This window comes from Struthio camelus, chromosome 7 (genome assembly GCF_040807025.1).
Source record: "Struthio camelus isolate bStrCam1 chromosome 7, bStrCam1.hap1, whole genome shotgun sequence".
Classification (NCBI taxonomy): domain Eukaryota; kingdom Metazoa; phylum Chordata; class Aves; order Struthioniformes; family Struthionidae; genus Struthio; species Struthio camelus.
Genome location: NC_090948.1, coordinates 25967771 through 25983816, shown reverse-complemented (window position 1 = coordinate 25983816; position 16046 = coordinate 25967771). Strand labels below are relative to the sequence as shown.

General features: G+C 47.3%; 1 protein-coding gene across 3 annotated transcripts; it reads left to right on the top strand.

Annotated features, from left to right (window-relative positions):
• The first annotated feature begins 250 nt into the window (after positions 1–250).
• LOC104141755 (dual specificity protein phosphatase 13B-like) lies at positions 251–10846 on the top strand. Of its 3 annotated transcripts, XM_068951222.1 has the most exons (5): positions 251–568; positions 6502–6707; positions 7893–8113; positions 9752–9858; positions 10607–10846. In XM_068951222.1, exons 2-5 carry the CDS (start codon positions 6550–6552, stop codon positions 10796–10798), a joined length of 678 nt encoding a protein of 225 aa, XP_068807323.1. In that variant the 5' UTR covers positions 251–568; positions 6502–6549; the 3' UTR covers positions 10799–10846. The 3 variants fall into 3 exon arrangements, with proteins under 3 accessions (XP_068807323.1, XP_068807324.1, XP_009669489.1); XM_068951223.1 differs by lacking the exon at positions 6502–6707; XM_009671194.2 differs by having other exon boundaries at positions 9752–10846.
• The last annotated feature ends 5200 nt before the right edge of the window (positions 10847–16046 follow it).

Here is a 16046-nt window from a genome sequence, read left to right as displayed (position 1 = left end):
TGCAACACCGATGAAATCTCAGCACAGCTCTGGCTGTGACAGTCCTCGCTGAACCGTTATCAATACCAAGGTCACTCCACTTTTCTTGCTCTCCCTGCAACTCCTCTGTCCTCAGGGTTACGGGGTGCCCAGGGACACTTTCTGCCTGAGCACATCACAAGCCACAGCCTCTGTACTCCCTTTCCGCCGTTACGTAAGAGGAGAGCGAAGTTTCTACTATCAGAAGCATTTAGCTGCATGGTGATTTTGTGCTCTCCCGATTACAGCATACGGCACAGCTCTGACTGCTGGTGGCAGGACTTAAAACTACAGCGATTTTAATTCAGGGAGAAGCAAGGATATAGTCAAGATGTGTCAAGAGAGACAGTATTTTGGTTTTTTTTTTTAATTCCTAGCCGTGACACAGGGCTAGGACAGGCGTGCCCTGCAGAGCACTAGCAGAGCAAGCGCCACCGGGGGCTTGGCAGATACCACAGCTGAGTCGGGAGGTATGGTAGGAGCCTGTGGAGGGCAGCGCTGTCTTGCTGGGGATGGTGCATCGAATAGCTCAGAGATGCCAACTGCTAAGGTAACGCTGCTTTTTTCTCCTTTGAATCTGAAAGCTGCAGACTGCAAAGCTGTCGTCCGGCTACGGCCATACCTGTCACTGCCAGCAGTGAGGGCTCCCCGTGTTTCCACCCCCCCTTGCCTTCAGAGCACCCTCCCCTGCCGCGCTGCCCGGGGTCCGGCTGCCGGGGAGAGCAGAGCCAGCGCGGGGGGGCCTCGCCGGCGTCTCCCCGCACCACCCAGGAGCGCATCTCAGCTGAGCCGGCTGCAGGCCTCATCCAGCGTCCACTGAAACCCAGGGAGAGATAAATGCCCCTGCCCTTGCTGGACGCAGAAATATCGGGTCACGGGCAGGAGCGACGTTGCTGATGAGCGCGAAGCCCTGCCCGGGGAGGTCAGGCCGAGCAGCTGATGCCCCGTGCTGCCTCGGTGCCTCGGAGCCAGCCGAGCCGAGGGCTGGCACCAGGGCGGCCTGCCGGGCTGCTCCCCGCTCTCTCCCCACGCTGCACTGAGAGAGGAGGCTGTGCTTTCCAGAGCCCTCCACCTGGCGTCTTGCCCAGGTAGTAAAATCTCTTAAAAAAATGAACCAAACAGAGCTTTAATTGTACATTCTGCTTTTCTCTTCACTCCAGAATAATGGGAATGGCATTAATGCAGCACTGCACTGCCCACATACCCGCGCTGAGGCAGAGGGACTGATCCTGCCTCCCGCTACCCTGGGGCACTGCCTCTGGCGAGGCAGAGCGGGGTTTGAGCAGCGAGCAGGAGCAATGAACTTCTGCTGTTCCCTGCTGTTTGAGCGTGGGCAAAATAGAAGGCCGTAATATATGATTCAGTCAGCCAAGAAAGCAATATTGCTCTGCCATGTGCACGGTCTATACCGAGACGAGTCCAGGATCTCATTTCAAAATTCCCACTGGTGCCTCATTTAAACCATCAGCCATAACCTGCATCTCATTTCCAATACCACTTGGTATTAGTGCTGCAGCAAACTGCTGGTGAGAGAGTCTAATTCCTGCAAACAAGCCCCTGTAGGCTTGCAAGGAAAACAGAGAGTTCCCCTCTCAGTTGCCTGCTAGGTTCCCATCTGGCTGTTTTAACTTTGCTATTGCTTTTAAATGTGCCTGTTTCTGCACACAAGGCTTTCAGCTCCACCTCCAGAGACTCCTGGGCTCGCTGAGTGTCGGATTCGAGCCAAAACATAGAGACACAGATTGGATCTTCTTAACAACAACAAGAAAAAAGATTGGATTTCACATTACAGTATCTGAAAGATTAATTCCACTTACATGATCATTTCCCTGTGAACCACGCTTCTTTCCATCTGGATTTTTCCATCAGGAGGACAAAGAGCCATAGTGTTAAGCACTACCTAAGAGAAAACAGCAAGGGGTGTAAAAGATGAGTGCAGAGATGCTTACTCGGAAAAAAAAGAGAAGGAAAAATGGGGCAGAAAGTAATTTCAAGCACATCAGTAGGCTTTTCTGTTTGTTTTTCCAGTGAATTATATCCTGATCTCATGCTTTGGTATTCTAAGCCATTTAGTTCTTTGGGTTTTGTTTCAGGGATTTTAGGATATTTGGCTGCAGGAGCTCTCTATATCATGTTATTGTTATTTAGTGTTTGTGTTACTGTAATAACCATAGGTCCAGCCAAAATCAGTGCCCTGCTGTGACTGAGGCTATGAACAACCTAATTTAAGATCTTGAAAGACACCTGTCCCCATCTGGGCTGTCATGATAACCACAAGTGGATCTGTGCCAGCTAGGAAAGCGCTAGCAAAAGGGGTAGACGAAACACAACCTGGTTGTTATGGCATTACTTTGGGCCCTACTAATGCTCTGTCATAGCCTCCTCTTGGGATTTCAGGAGACATGGTAACAATCCATGGCAAAATGGCAAGAGGCCTTCCCCATGTTGCAGAAATGGAGACTAGGGCTATGTGAGTAAGTGGCTGCTTGGTTAGTTTGTGTTCATTTTTAGTTGAACAAAATATGTTTTTCTCATCCAGGAACAAACCACTTCATCTCATTTTCATATTTTAAAAGATTTTATGGCATGCTAAAGTAAAATTCCAAAACAAAAGTAATTTTGTAAAGAAAAAATGGAAATGGTGATTTTTTTGGAAATGCAAAAAAGAACTATTTCAAACCCACAATATTGGAGCGTTTGCTTTCTTTTTCAGAACTTTGCTGAGTTTTCTTTGACTGGAATCTGCCAATGCAACACAAATCCTTAAAACGCTTTAGACAATTCAAATCTGTGTGCATTGTGGGTTTTTGTCTTTTCTTTGCCAGAAAAAATCTTCAGTAGAAAACGGCAATTGTTTCTAGTGCAGAAAAAAGAAAATCCTTGCAGACTGTGCAGACTCAAGTGGCAGGATAATATCAGAGGCAGGCAAGCATCTCAGTGAGGTTATTGCAGACAAGGTCCCGGACTGACCGAATCCCTTGGGAATAGCACCCAGCTGCCCCCTCCTTCAGCTGGCACGGTGGAGTCAGCCGCTGTGTTTCCTGGGGCTCCCTGCAGCTCAGCAGTGCCGTGTACCTGCCCCCCTGCTAGCATCTGCCTCTGAGGTAAGGGTGGCTCTTGTGCCTGTCAGGGAAATCCCAAACACTGCAGGTCAGATGTGGAGCCCAGCTGGCCCTGGCCCTTTGGGGTGCACCCCAGCGCTCTGGGCATTTGGGAACCAAAGCTGAACAACAGAAGGGACTACCAGCGTTCACCGCCTTGCATTCTCCCCACAAAGTAAGCAGGTTAATCCATCTGGATGGCACTTAGAGTCTCTGCCCAGGCTCAAATGTCTCCTATAGGCAGAAGTTCTTCTAAAAAAAGGGGAAAAAAGGAGAGAGGAAGAGAGAAAGAATCAAGTGAGATGGTCTTTAAGTACTCACAGACTACAGTTTAAGACGGCAAGTAATCCTCCCTGACTTGCATGGGCTAGATCTCTGCAGAAGCCGTTAGTGACCTTGTAAGAGAGAATTTCTTTTCCGATTAAAGGGCATCCTACCATCCTACAGCTGCTGACTGTTTCCAACTGGAGCAGCTTCTGTGAGCCACCCAGAGGGGCAAGCTTTGAGAAATGTAATCAGTGGTGGTACTTTTGCTAACTTTGCAGTATCTTAAAGAAGAAGGGTGATTCGGGAAAACCTTCAGCAAAGTCCCTGGTCTTCAATTAAAAAATTCATATTACTTTCCTCATTAGTGCAATCATCTGGTATAGTTATTTCCAAGCTTACCCTGAAGGCCCTGCAGAGTAATTCAATTCCAAGGCCAGCGCAGCACAGAAGAGAGCTGCGGCTGGGAGGAGTCATGCTTCATGTTGAGATGAGGAGCTCACTTGTCTGGCATTAGTCATGTGAAGCAAATGATGTTGACACACTTTTGGGGAAGGAGCTGCAGTATGAAAGGGAGCTCTGTTGCAGAGCACCTCACTGGCTGCGAAGGCTACAGTCGCCTGCTCACTTTCACCGGCACCAAACAACCCAGTTCCTCGAGGCCGCAAGAGCCTCCCCAAAGTCCAGCCTTGAACGAGAGGCCTGGCAAAGTAATGTCTTTCCCCCTCTACTACAGATTATTATTATTGTAACAAGCTCACAGGCTGCAACAGAACTTTAAAACGATGGGGACTAGAGCAACTGAAAATTTAGCATCCATCTGCTTCTCTCCACTTCAGCTTTTAAACATCTGCAGCAATTGAGAGTCACCCACACCCCTTGAAGATTAGCCTGTGGTCTTATGAACCTCCTGGAGTAGAACCTGTATTATCTTTTTCTTGATTTCCTTTTACTGCGTCAAGTTAATGTTCTGTATCAGTGAAAGTACAAACAGGTCATCATAAAGATGCTGGCAGTAGCTTTTGAGCACAGTGCCTGACTTTTGCAAGGCAGTAAAACTTGCTGGACAATGCACAATATCCTTTTCTGTGCTATTCCTCATGTTAATTTGTGCTGGGATTGCACAATGTACTCCTTTACCATCGGTCTTGGTGTTACAGGCCTTGAAAAATTCGTAGGATGCTATCCCTGTATTTCTTCTCTGCTTCCCTGAGTTATTCGTATGCAATTCCTTTTTCTTAATCTTTAAAAGTAAGCTTTTTTCCCCCTCTCTCCCATCATTTTTATTGTGCTTTCCGTATTTTGCTTATTAAGTAGTTACCCTAGGGAGACTTCCTTTTTACTGGAATATACAAAAAGCTATAACTGCTCTTAACATTTGCGTGGAGGAGGAGGGAGAGGGGCGCAGGGGAAGCAAATTCAGGCTGAGGTCACAGAAATATATATGGTGTGTTCAATAACATGCCTTGCATCATCTGTATTTCTTTTTCTGTAAGCAACAAGACTTTCTGCTTATGCTTTCTGCTTATGCCCCAAATCAGCCTATACTGTTTTAAAGGAACCTGGATGTTTAGATAAAGTTGTTGTTGTTGCTTTAGGAGCAATATCTGTGTTGCCGATGTTGCTGTGGGACAGGGGACAGACTGGGTGACTTCTAACAGTCCCTTTTGGGCTTGTTTTCCAGACCTGCTAAGTGAATACCAAAATGCTAGATTTCGGCATTCAGGTATTAGAATGAGAGTTGAGGTCACGTCACCTTTTGCAGAATAAACGCAGGCCACCCCACTTTGGGAAGATTTCTAGTGCAGCTCCCATATTCACCACAGCTTTAAAACCAGCAACCAACCAAACAAAACCCATCCATTTTCTCTGGAGGCGAGAATAGCAATTCAGGATAATGAGATCTTATTGGCATGAGAAATGCTGCTGAGGTCTAAGAGGAGGGACTAGGTGGATATCTGAACTCTTGCTGTTAACAAAGTTTTGCTTCAGGCTGGCCTGAGCTTCCTGGATCTAAAAAACAGCACGTTATTCTTTTAAAAGATATTCAGATTCATCAGAGACCCACTGAATAAGGAGTAAACACGCAAGATTTTTACATTAGTAACAGCAAACAGCATTGCAAAAGGGACCCACACATTGAACGGCGCAATCTGTGAGGGAGCAAAACAGCCTCGGACAGGATTCTCGACAAGCCAACAGAGCCAGGACTTTCAGCTCTAAAATTTTCCAAAATTCAGATCCTCCTTCTTCTCATATTCCAGGTACCTAAGTACCCTACGCTTCAGATGAGAGAGCCAGTCTCTCTCTAGAGGCAAATAGCTATCACATTATTTATACAAAGTGGAACAGCTCCCACAGGAGAGACTGAGACAGACACAGGTATACCAGCATAGCTGAGTGTTCACTGGTATTTGCCTGAGACGCAGAAAAACATGGTTCAGCTTCTCTCTGTTTTTGTTTACATACACATATGTGTACATATGCACGTGAAAATTATTTCATAATTATACATAAATGTATTCATATGTGCACACATGTATAAATACACTCCTATAATTGAAAGAAAATCTACATACATAATTTTATATATGTACGCACACATGCACACTATGTTATACACACCGAAATTTCCCTGTCAGCCCTAGAAGCCTTGTGAGCATAAGTAAATCCAATGATTTCATTACGTCAAAAACTTCCCGTTTTAACTCATAGGAAGCAAAGCGCGCACAAACACTGCAGTTACTGTCCGACATAAAGTGCTAGAGCTTTCCTGTATTACACTCCTCAGCATTACAGTAATAGAAATAATAACTGCATCTATGAAGTTCAGTCACTGCTGCATTCAGGTGGCACAGGACTTTCTTTTTCAGCAGCATTGCTTGACAAGAAATTAAATCATACTGTCTTAGGCTGCTGCTTTCTCGGGGGATGAATTACATGCCTGTAGAGTCATAGCACAGAGCCAGTCCTGCTCTCTGGATGCTTTCAGCAACACCTGCAGGCCCTACTGCACACACCAGTTATAAAAACGTAATGCTATTTGGAGGGTAATGAACAGGACTACTTTCTAGGGAATATTATTTCCGTATGAAAACTTCCTCTTAATTCATTTCAGAAGAGCTCTCTCTGATAAAACCTGAGCGTGTGCAAGAGAGGAGCAAGAATGCCTCACACCAGGGACTGCTCTGAGCCGAGCAGCGCAGGGGACCGAGCTTCCTACGAGACGCCAGCGCTAGCAGACCTCCAGCGGCTCTTCTGGTTCAGAGGAGGGTCTGATAATCACGTGGACCAAGTCTGGCCAAATATTTACCTGGGAGATGCGTAAGAACATATGGTGTATTATTAAGCCGTTACTGGTCCCGGGGAGGAGGAGGAAGGGACGCAGCACAGGGAAGAGCAGCTGTTGGGTCTAGAGGAAAGTCTCTGCAACACCGGTTTCCAAAACTGGTAACACAAGGAGTTTGGATGCCAGCAAAAACATGATATACAAAAGCGTAACTTACTCACAGTCTATCTGAGCTGGGTTTCCATGAACCACAGTGGATTTTAGCAGGGTAAGAATTGTCTGTGCTTGAGACAAAAGTGCTTACAGGACCCACCCGAAATTGGTGGCAATTGTGACTGGCGCTGTGCACTGAGAAGCATTATCTGCCCTGAGAACTGCGCTCAAAGGCAGGCAGGCAAGGACACAGCAGCCGTCACATTCAAATAGGACTAGCGGGATCAAGAGCCAGTTTGAGGAGAACTCAAATGAATTATACCGCAGGGATTTTGCCAGTGCAGATCCAACTCTCCTTCAAAGTAAGAATATAAAACTGAAAATATCAAACAGGGATTTTCATGCAAATGCCTTACACTTGTAACCGCTCCTATTTATTGCCTTCTCCTTCTGTTTGGATTACTGCAGATAACGTAGCTCATCAGCTGGGCAGAACAACAGCTCTTTTTTTCCCCCAACTTCTCTTCCTTATGAATACATCATTTAAGGATCACATTTTTGTGGAATAATTTGAGTCCCAGTTTAGGGTCGGAAGGGGGAGAACGTGGCCGGTGAGCATGACGCAGCCACTTCATGTCAGAACCAGGAAGGACCTCAAGGGAAAACAGTGAAAACCAGTTCAGAAGTGCTGCATTTGTGTGGGTTCTCGCCCTTGCAACCCATGCACGCTGCGAGTGAGAGCTTAGTCGTAGGACTTGTTAAGCAAATATTTAAAGGAAAATCTTGACTGCTCTATACAGTCAGCCATGTTCCCAAGGACTAACTGCAGGGAGGCAATTACCTAACTAACAGTATCTCACAGGCAAGTCTATGCTCATGCTGCTCTCTGTAACACCATATCACATTTTTCATTTGCAAAGTGCTATGGGCATCTTAAAATTTGCTGCTTTGTAATGGAGCCGCAATTCCTGTATCCGTTCCTAGTGGGAGTAGGCATTAACTGTAAACCATGCCATTTTAATGCAGAATGTTGGCAATGTTGCTGATTAACCCTTCATGTCTTTCAGGTGGGCTGCTAGGAATAAAACTACTCTTCAAAGCCTCAACATTACTCATATCCTTAATGCAGCAGATGGGCCATACAGCATCAATACAGGAGCCAAATATTACAGCGATCTGCAAATAGAGTACTACGGAATAGAAGCATTTGATGATCCTTCCTTTGATTTAAGTATTTTCTTCTATGATGCAGCCAATTTCATAGGCAAAGCCTTGAACACTTCAGGAGGTAAGAGGGAGGCAAAGAGAAGTTTTGGGAGGAAGTTTCAACATGAGCCAAATGGCTTCTCCTTATATTAACGGGGTGGACAGGAAAGCTCAGGTTCAGCGTGACATTATAAAGTACCTGCAGAACTATAGGAGGGAGGATGGAGAAGGGCACCACAGGGAGGCAGCACTGGCCCAGCCAGGCCGCTGGGAGGTGGGGATGGGGGGCTGCTCCAAACCCAGCACCCAAACTGCCAGCTCTAGGGGTGGAGGGAGAAGGAAGAGGAGAAATGTGGCCCTGCAGGTGCTCCCGGACACGTCTGTCCTGTAGGAATTTCCTCTTGCCAAAATCCGTATGCCCCCTTGCTTGTTCACATGCACCCCTTACACTGACTCCAGCCCAGCGATTTGCCCTGGGGACCACAGGGCAGCTCTGCTCCAGCTCCTGATGGCTTCAACTGGGGGCAGAGGCACTTGAGCACTGACTTAAATGCTTTACATGCTTAAGTGCTTTGCAGAATTGGAGCTTTATTCAGACTGCCTATTAAGCTACAGAAGCAGCACAAGTTAATGAACTAAGTCAAAAATGACGAGTCTGACCCACAGCCTGCTGGATTTTTGTCAGTAGAGTTTGGATTACGGCCTAGTTATCATAATTTCCATTTGTTCCAGAGTTTGCTCTGACTCTTGACTGGCTGTGAGAGCTTGCTGCTTTCACTGGTGTGCTTTATTAAATCCCTAGTTATAGCTCTCTGGACTGCTGAGATACAGTAAATTATGAGCCCATTTTTACAGGCAGACTGTCCTACAGTTTATGGGTCTTGTCGATAACCACAGCCAGGACTGGACCAAAATTTTCTGCCAAAACTTTTTCACAAAAAATTGCGATAACAAGTTTAGTCACAGAAAGCTTCTCCTTCCACAGAAAATTTCAACTATTTTAATTTGAAATCAAATACCTGAGAACTTGTATAGTTTGGGCAAGAATTTAACTTTTTTGATTTGGGAGCAGAGTAACCAGCCTGAAGTTCCTCTGCCCCCCTTTTCTGTTACAGTGAGAGCTCCTAACTGGACTAGACCTCTCCTGCAGTGTAACAGCCAGGGTATCCCCCCAGTTTGGGTTTTCAACCCAAAAAGCATCCTGGGAGCTACCCAGCCTGTAGATGGATAATGGAAACATGAGACTTCATAGGATAGTTCACCAACAGTTTTTTGAAAAACGCACCAGAATTCGAATGTACACTATCCTACCTCAAACCAACTAAGCAAATCTCCATAGCACTCTTTAAACTTTACATGGAAGAAAATCTCCATCACTGAATAGCCTTAGTCAGAGGGAACATATTCATAATGCTCTATTTCCTGTATGTAACTTCAGACCTCCTTTGTATAGCTAACATATCCTCAAGATAACCTATATTAGTAGCTTTCTTCTCGCTGCTAACTGTTTTTCAGAGGCCTACGTTAGATGCATGAAGCTTGTATGAATACCACCTTGCCTGAGATCTACGGCACAATCTTACAGGAATTGTCTGTGAAAAACTGAGCATCCACTAATTCTCACAGTTATTCTGCCAACTCGGTTCTAGCAGTTTTGGTTCTCCCTGTGTCTCTCAGTGTAGAAAGCCCACTCACCTTACCCTGTCTCTTCTTTTTGCAGGTAAAGTGTTCGTTCATTGTGCCATGGGGATAAGCCGCTCTGCATCTTTAGTGCTTGCCTTTTTAATGATCCATGAAAATATGACACTTGTGGATGCTCTGAAAACAGTGAGTTCTCACAGAGACATCTGCCCGAACTCAGGGTTCCTCAGCCAGCTCCGAGACTTGGACGTTAAATTAAATGAAGAGAGGAAAGGAAGCAGAGAATCTGCTAGCAAGGCATCATAAGAGTGTTGCTAAAAGAGAGAGGACAAAATGTTATCTGAGTTTCCTGTAGCTCTCTTAAATGAATTACATTTGCAAACTAAGGCTGTAAGTTTAAGATACACTGGACTACATGTTACTACTAAAAGTACATTTTACCTGATCTTTCCGTTTTGTGAAGCCAACCTTGATTATACTTATATTGGTTGGATATTGCATCCTTCACTCTCCACCTTAAAACATTGCTCTCTGCTGGTAAAAAAAGATATCAGGTTCCACTTCAGAAATAGCTGTGTTTCAGCCATGAGCAAAGCTCATATCAGTTTATGAAGTGTTAGCCTATTTGAGGTGAAAAATGTCATATTATTTATGCTGCAATAATGCTTAGAAGTTCTCTTATGAATGAGGGCCCCCCCCCTTTACACTCCATATCTAAAAAGGTTTGTATTTTGAGACTTGAATCTGGCACTGGTTAGGTCTTGCTTTTACAACTGGTGGAGCGCCCCTGAGTTGGGGGCTTAGAAGCAGAGCAGCTGGGAAGCAACACAAACCACTCTTTAAGAAATGATTCCTGTTCTAATTATAGTATTTTCCCTTTGACTGTTCATCAGATAGTTATTTGTTCTTTTTTTTTTCCCTCCATGTTTGAGAGGACACTCAATTACTGCTCCTCTTCCCCAGTAAAAATCATCCAGGAGATGGAGAGGAAAGCGCTTCAGAAGAGGAAGGTGGGTTCTCAGCTGAGGCTCCAAAAAGATGCACAGGCAATGGGAGTGGGTGCAGGAAAGCATTTGACAACAAAACTCAGGGGTTCCCAAATTTGCCTGACAGTTCAACGTTATAAAATTTGTGATTTTCTTTCTCAAAAATAAAGGTCACTGGTGTCGCAACAGCATGTTCTGCTGCTTTGACATTTGCTTTTGTGAGGGGACGCAAGTGAAAACTGAAGGGATGCAGGAACGGCAGGGCAAGTGCTGACAGGCGTGAGACTTTCATCTTTATGTCTCTGGGCCACCATAGGAGCACTCAATAGCTACCGTCATCTGATGGATCAGTGCTGCCCGGAAACTATGTGGAGCACATCTGGCTCTCCATTCCCAGCAGACAAGTATTCCCAGCACAAAGCCAGCTCAGGGATGGCAGTGGTTTGCAATCCTGGTGCCAGACTCGGGAGTGCAAAGGCATGAATGCTCCCCACCATGGCAAGCTGGCTGTCCAAGAACAGAGGAGCAGCAAGCAAAAGAATTGCCTGATTGCTCCCAGCGCTGTCTGCAAGGCAGATTTCTGCCTTTGGGACAGATGGCTCAGCACCCTTTGTAACTCTCCAGGGCCACATCTGCTGGACGCGCCACGCAACAGGAGCAAGGGCATGGAGTAGATCAGTCGGTACCCATGACCTGACCCTCACACCATGGTGTTTCAAGGGGTTTTACTTTGGACTAGCGAATCCTGTGGACTGAACATCTGTGAGCAGCCCTGGAGTGCATCTTTGCCCTATTACCCTACATAAGAAAACCTGTTTGTGAGCTGTAGCGTTGCTCTATGAGGCGAACCAATGCACAGCAAGTAGCAACTATCAGGCAGTTCACCCCAAAAGTACGCTTCAGCCACAAATCAAAATGCTAATGTATACGCACGCCTCAATAAGATTTAACTCAAGAAACTTGCTTCAGCCTGCAGAATAAGAGAAAAAACATAGAGGCAGATTAAGCTATAGAGATGCCCCCAACCCCCAGTACAAGAACCACATTTTCTCACACTTCATCTGTAGGAAAACCCTCCTTGCTTTGGGAAGCAGCAGGACCGAGTCCAGGCAGGCATTCTGGCTGCTACACGCACCGTGCTGCTGAAAACAGGAGGGCCGGGGTGGGCGCAGCGCGGGGGTCGCCGCTGGGCCGCTCAGGGCACCGAGCCACCAGCAGCGTGGGCCACGCTCCTTCCCTCAGCACCAGGGCATGAGAGCACCTGTAACTGAAATGCATTTTGTGCCATTAAAAACTCACTGTGTTTTTAAGGCACTGCTTGGCGCAACTGGAAAAAAATCAGCGTATAAACTCTAACGACGAAGTATTTCAAAGACAGAAGAAGATGCGGAATAGGAAGCTGCACCCACGGCCACTGATGCCAGGCTGGCTCCCCCCGACAGCGGGAGCGCGCCGCGCGTCCCCGCGCACCCCCCCTCCCCCCCCGCGCCGCCGCCGCCGCCAGGTGGCGCCGCGAGTCCGGGCCGCGGCCGCAGCAGCGGGCGGGGCCTCGGCTGCCGCGGACACGCGTGTCCGGGGCGACCCCGGCCCCACGGATACGCGGGTCAGGGGCAAACCCGACCCCACGGATACGCGGGTCCGGGGCCGACTTCAACCCCAGCGACTCGTGGGTCCGGGGCTGTCCCCGACCCCACGGACACGCGGGTCCAGGGCGAACCTGACCCCCCACGGACGCGTGGGGCCGGAGCAAACCAGAGCGGCCCCCGCGACGGCGGCAGGTCTCGTGCCTTTACAGCACCGGACCAGCGGTCTCTCGAAGCGCCGTGTCCCACCGCTGCTGCCTTCCAGCTCCTCTCGCTGGCTGATGCTCCCAGGTCCAAAGAGGGCTGCGGATTATGGTTTATAGTTAACACAATTAAAAATAGACATTGAATAAACTCAACACAGGGGGGCTAGAAATGCGTGGTGCAGCTGGCACGTTAGGAGGAAACTAAGTGCTATTGCTCAAGCAAAGGTAATCCAGGGCACCGTGGCGCCGGAGCTTCGACTACCAGGCAAGTACTTTTAAACTTGTTTACAAACAAAGCCCCAGCAAACTCAGTGCATGTGCTGAGCAGCGTGCACCCAGCCGCAGCCAGGTGCACCGGCAGCGAGACCCGGCCGCGCTCGCGCTTGGCCCTGTTACTGTCTCTGTCGTTAGACTCAAACTCTAGGATTTGAGAAATTCTAGTTTGCTTTCCAGCTGGATTCCCAGTGCAAGGCACTCTCACGGGAAAAAGATGCTTGAAGTTGAGTGGTGGGTTTTTTTTTGGGGGGGGGGGTAATACTAGCCCAGCTTGCATTTAAATGTCTTAAAGATCTGTCTTTAAGGTAGTAGCCATGAAACAATGTATAAGGGTTTTTTTCTTCTCAGTTGATGTTTACAAGAGCCTTTCTTGGAATGAGAGAAACTGGCCAACCAGTTACACTGGGGAAAATGCGAAACAGGCAATGAATAAAATGCTCAGCAGTTTAAAAACAAAACCTGAGGAAAAAAATAAGAAGGTGGGGGGGGGAGTGCTTTGTCTTATTTTATATACTTACTCTTTGTAGTTTAGCGCTCCTATGGATTATTTATAACTAGGATAGAATTTTCAGACAGAAATGGGATTTTTAATATCAGCAGCCTTCCTCAGCACATTTGTATTCAGGAAGTATGTTCGTGTGGCTGGGGAAGCCGGTCGGATGCTTGGAGTAAAAGAGCACAGAAAGAGAAGACTGGGTTAAATTAATTCCTGCTAAATACCTACCAGCAGACTCGCTGTCTATATGGGGAGCTGGAGACAGAACTGTACCAGGGTAAAAAGGATACTGCGTCTATTTATAGCCCTGCCTTCAACGCGGTAGGAATTCAAAGGAAAACTCCAACTCAGCGCGCAGTCTTCTCATCATCTGCTTCTGTCAAGATTAAATCAGGGCTGAGATCATTCCCTGCCCCTGCAAATCCCTGCAAGGAAGGGTCTCTTCCTTTCCGTGAGGGGCCACAGCTCGGCTCGACGCTCACGTGGCCTGGGCTCCCGGGGTCCCCGCGCGGCCAAAGGACAGGACGGACCCCGAACTCATCCCTCTCGGTAGCCAGCGAAGGGGGAGAAGAGCCTCACAAGCCTCAGCAGTTCAGCAATAAGGACTGAAAGCATTTCAGCTGCCCTGCAGCCCTCTCCTCACACTGCGCCCTTCTCCCTAGGGCGGCTTCCCTGGGGCACTCGCAAGCAAAAGGGCAGCGCAGGGCGAGCACGTGCCCCGTCTCAGCAGGGGGGAGAGGAGGGCACGCTCCTGGCCACCCATCAGGTCACCTACCCAGAGGAGACCCTTACCCTACAGCCGCTCTTGCTGACACTGCGGGCAGTCCATCCCTGGGAAGGAACGGGGTGCAGTAGATGCGTGGGGCACGTATTTGTCTGCTTAAACAATCCCTGATGTTACTAAGGGTAGAAATAAGAGTAGTCCTGAAAAATGTATTTGCAAAAGCCTGACCACCTCTCTAAAAATAAGGCAGGCTCCTGAAGTTCCTCAGCTGCGCTCTTCTTTCAGCATCGTGGTGCCTCAGATCTTTCCCCCACGTCTTCTACCTTCCAGTTTCTCTTTAATATAAGCTGCAGTTTCCTCCTTCACAAAGCCCTCTCTGCGCTACGCTCTCAGTGCCCTTCCTTTGTTATTCTGTTATCAAGCTGTCTGCGAGGTGGGGAGCAGAAGTTGCAGGACTTGGCACTGCCTTTGAGGTACAGGTAATTATTATGTGCATCTGTTATTGTGGTTGCTGCCTCAACAGGTGGAAAACATGCTGTTCTCTGCTAGATTTGCAGCACTCTACGTTCCTACCTTGTCTTTTCTCTGAAGCCAGTCGTGTGGTGTTCCTAAAATAATAAACACAGCCTCACTGCTGCCACAAAACCCCTGGTAAATATATTTTTATGGGAATGAAATATTAAAGGATTTGAACAGTTATTCACTGAAAGCAAAATATGAGCAGTAAGGTTGGGTAAAGATTCAAAGGCTGGTTTTCTTCCTTTCCCTGGGGCACATCCAGGCAGCACTGCTTGCACTTTGGAGATGGATAGTGGGGAATTACTTAACCCAAAATGATGGAAACAATTCAGACTATAATAATATAGCATGAGAGTTTCTCACATTACATCTATTCCCCATACTGCTGGCTATATGCTGCCCTCAGATTCACATGCACAGCTCTCATTGGATTGTGGAGGAGCTGTGTTTGAAGCCAAAATGCATTTCACTGTCTTTCTGAAGTCTCTCTATGGTTTAGTTGCTAAATCCTGAGCTCAAGGACTGTGGACAAAGCTTGTTGAAACGTTTCCTAGTGTCTGTCTGTGTGAGATTCCCATCTGCTGATTTTTGTTTTGAATGTCATCTTCCTACTTTCCCTGAAAACACAAAGCAGAAACACACATTTCCTCTACCTTAGAGTACAGGAATCACCAAAATTCCCCGAAGGTTCTCTCACAAAAGACGATGGATCCAAGTCTGTCTGAAAATGCTACAAACGCTTTGTGGAGGAGAAAGGGAGGAGACCAGAAATGTGGGCCAAGTTTCTGAGTGTTACGAACCCCCTGCCCCCGAAGGGACTCTATATCCTGTTTCCTCTCTCCCAAAAATTTCACCTGGTTTGGGTTTCCTTAGGAGAAATATACTTTGCTCCTGTTCCAAACTCTACGTCTTCAGTTTGTGCTTCCTGCTGACACTGCAGAGAGTGCAAGGGCCGTGAAAGTTGAGACTGACCTGGGGGCTTTAAATTTACTCCAATAGCAGAGCAAATTAAATAGAGAGCACATTAAGCGGGTTGGGAGATTGTTGTTGACCAACAAATCTTCATTAAGTTCCCGAACCAAGCTGTGCTGTACCTCTGATGAAACTGATTACCGCATCTCCTTCCTCGCTTCAACTGTTTGTCCACCAGGCTTACAACAAATTCAGACTTGTTTTAAGTCTAATTAGAAATAAAATACACCATTCATCCACCTTGCCCCATGCCTGCACCCAGTTTGCAGGTGTCAGTGCATCATTCAAATAGACCAAACTCTACTCTCTTCACCACCAGTTATTTACTGTCCTGGTTTTCGCTAGCTCTTTTATTCACTACCAGCATCTCAAGGTGGCTTTGCTTATTGCTCTGCAGTGACTTTCTTGCTTAACGGTTTGCAGTGCCAAGGACAAGGTCTGAGATCAGTCCCTGGCACTGCTCTCCAGACCCTTCTGCTGAGCCCACCCTCCAAAGCCACCGGGATGAACTCGCAGAACGCGCACCTCCCTGCTGCGAAGCCTGTGCCCAGCGTAACTGCAGCTTTGACACGACTAGAGCAAAGTCCTTATCTGCCCTCTGTGACTGAAGGG

Bases quoted from the DNA above. Each gene is read 5' to 3' on its own strand.
- LOC104141755 (XM_068951222.1), top strand. From the start codon at position 6,550: ATGCCTCACACCAGGGACTGCTCTGAGCCGAGCAGCGCAGGGGACCGA. The intron at 6,708-7,892 runs GTAAGAACATAT...CATGTCTTTCAG, and splicing joins AATATTTACCTGGGAGATGC to GTGGGCTGCTAGGAATAAAA. The intron at 8,114-9,751 runs GTAAGAGGGAGG...TTCTTTTTGCAG, and splicing joins AGCCTTGAACACTTCAGGAG to GTAAAGTGTTCGTTCATTGT.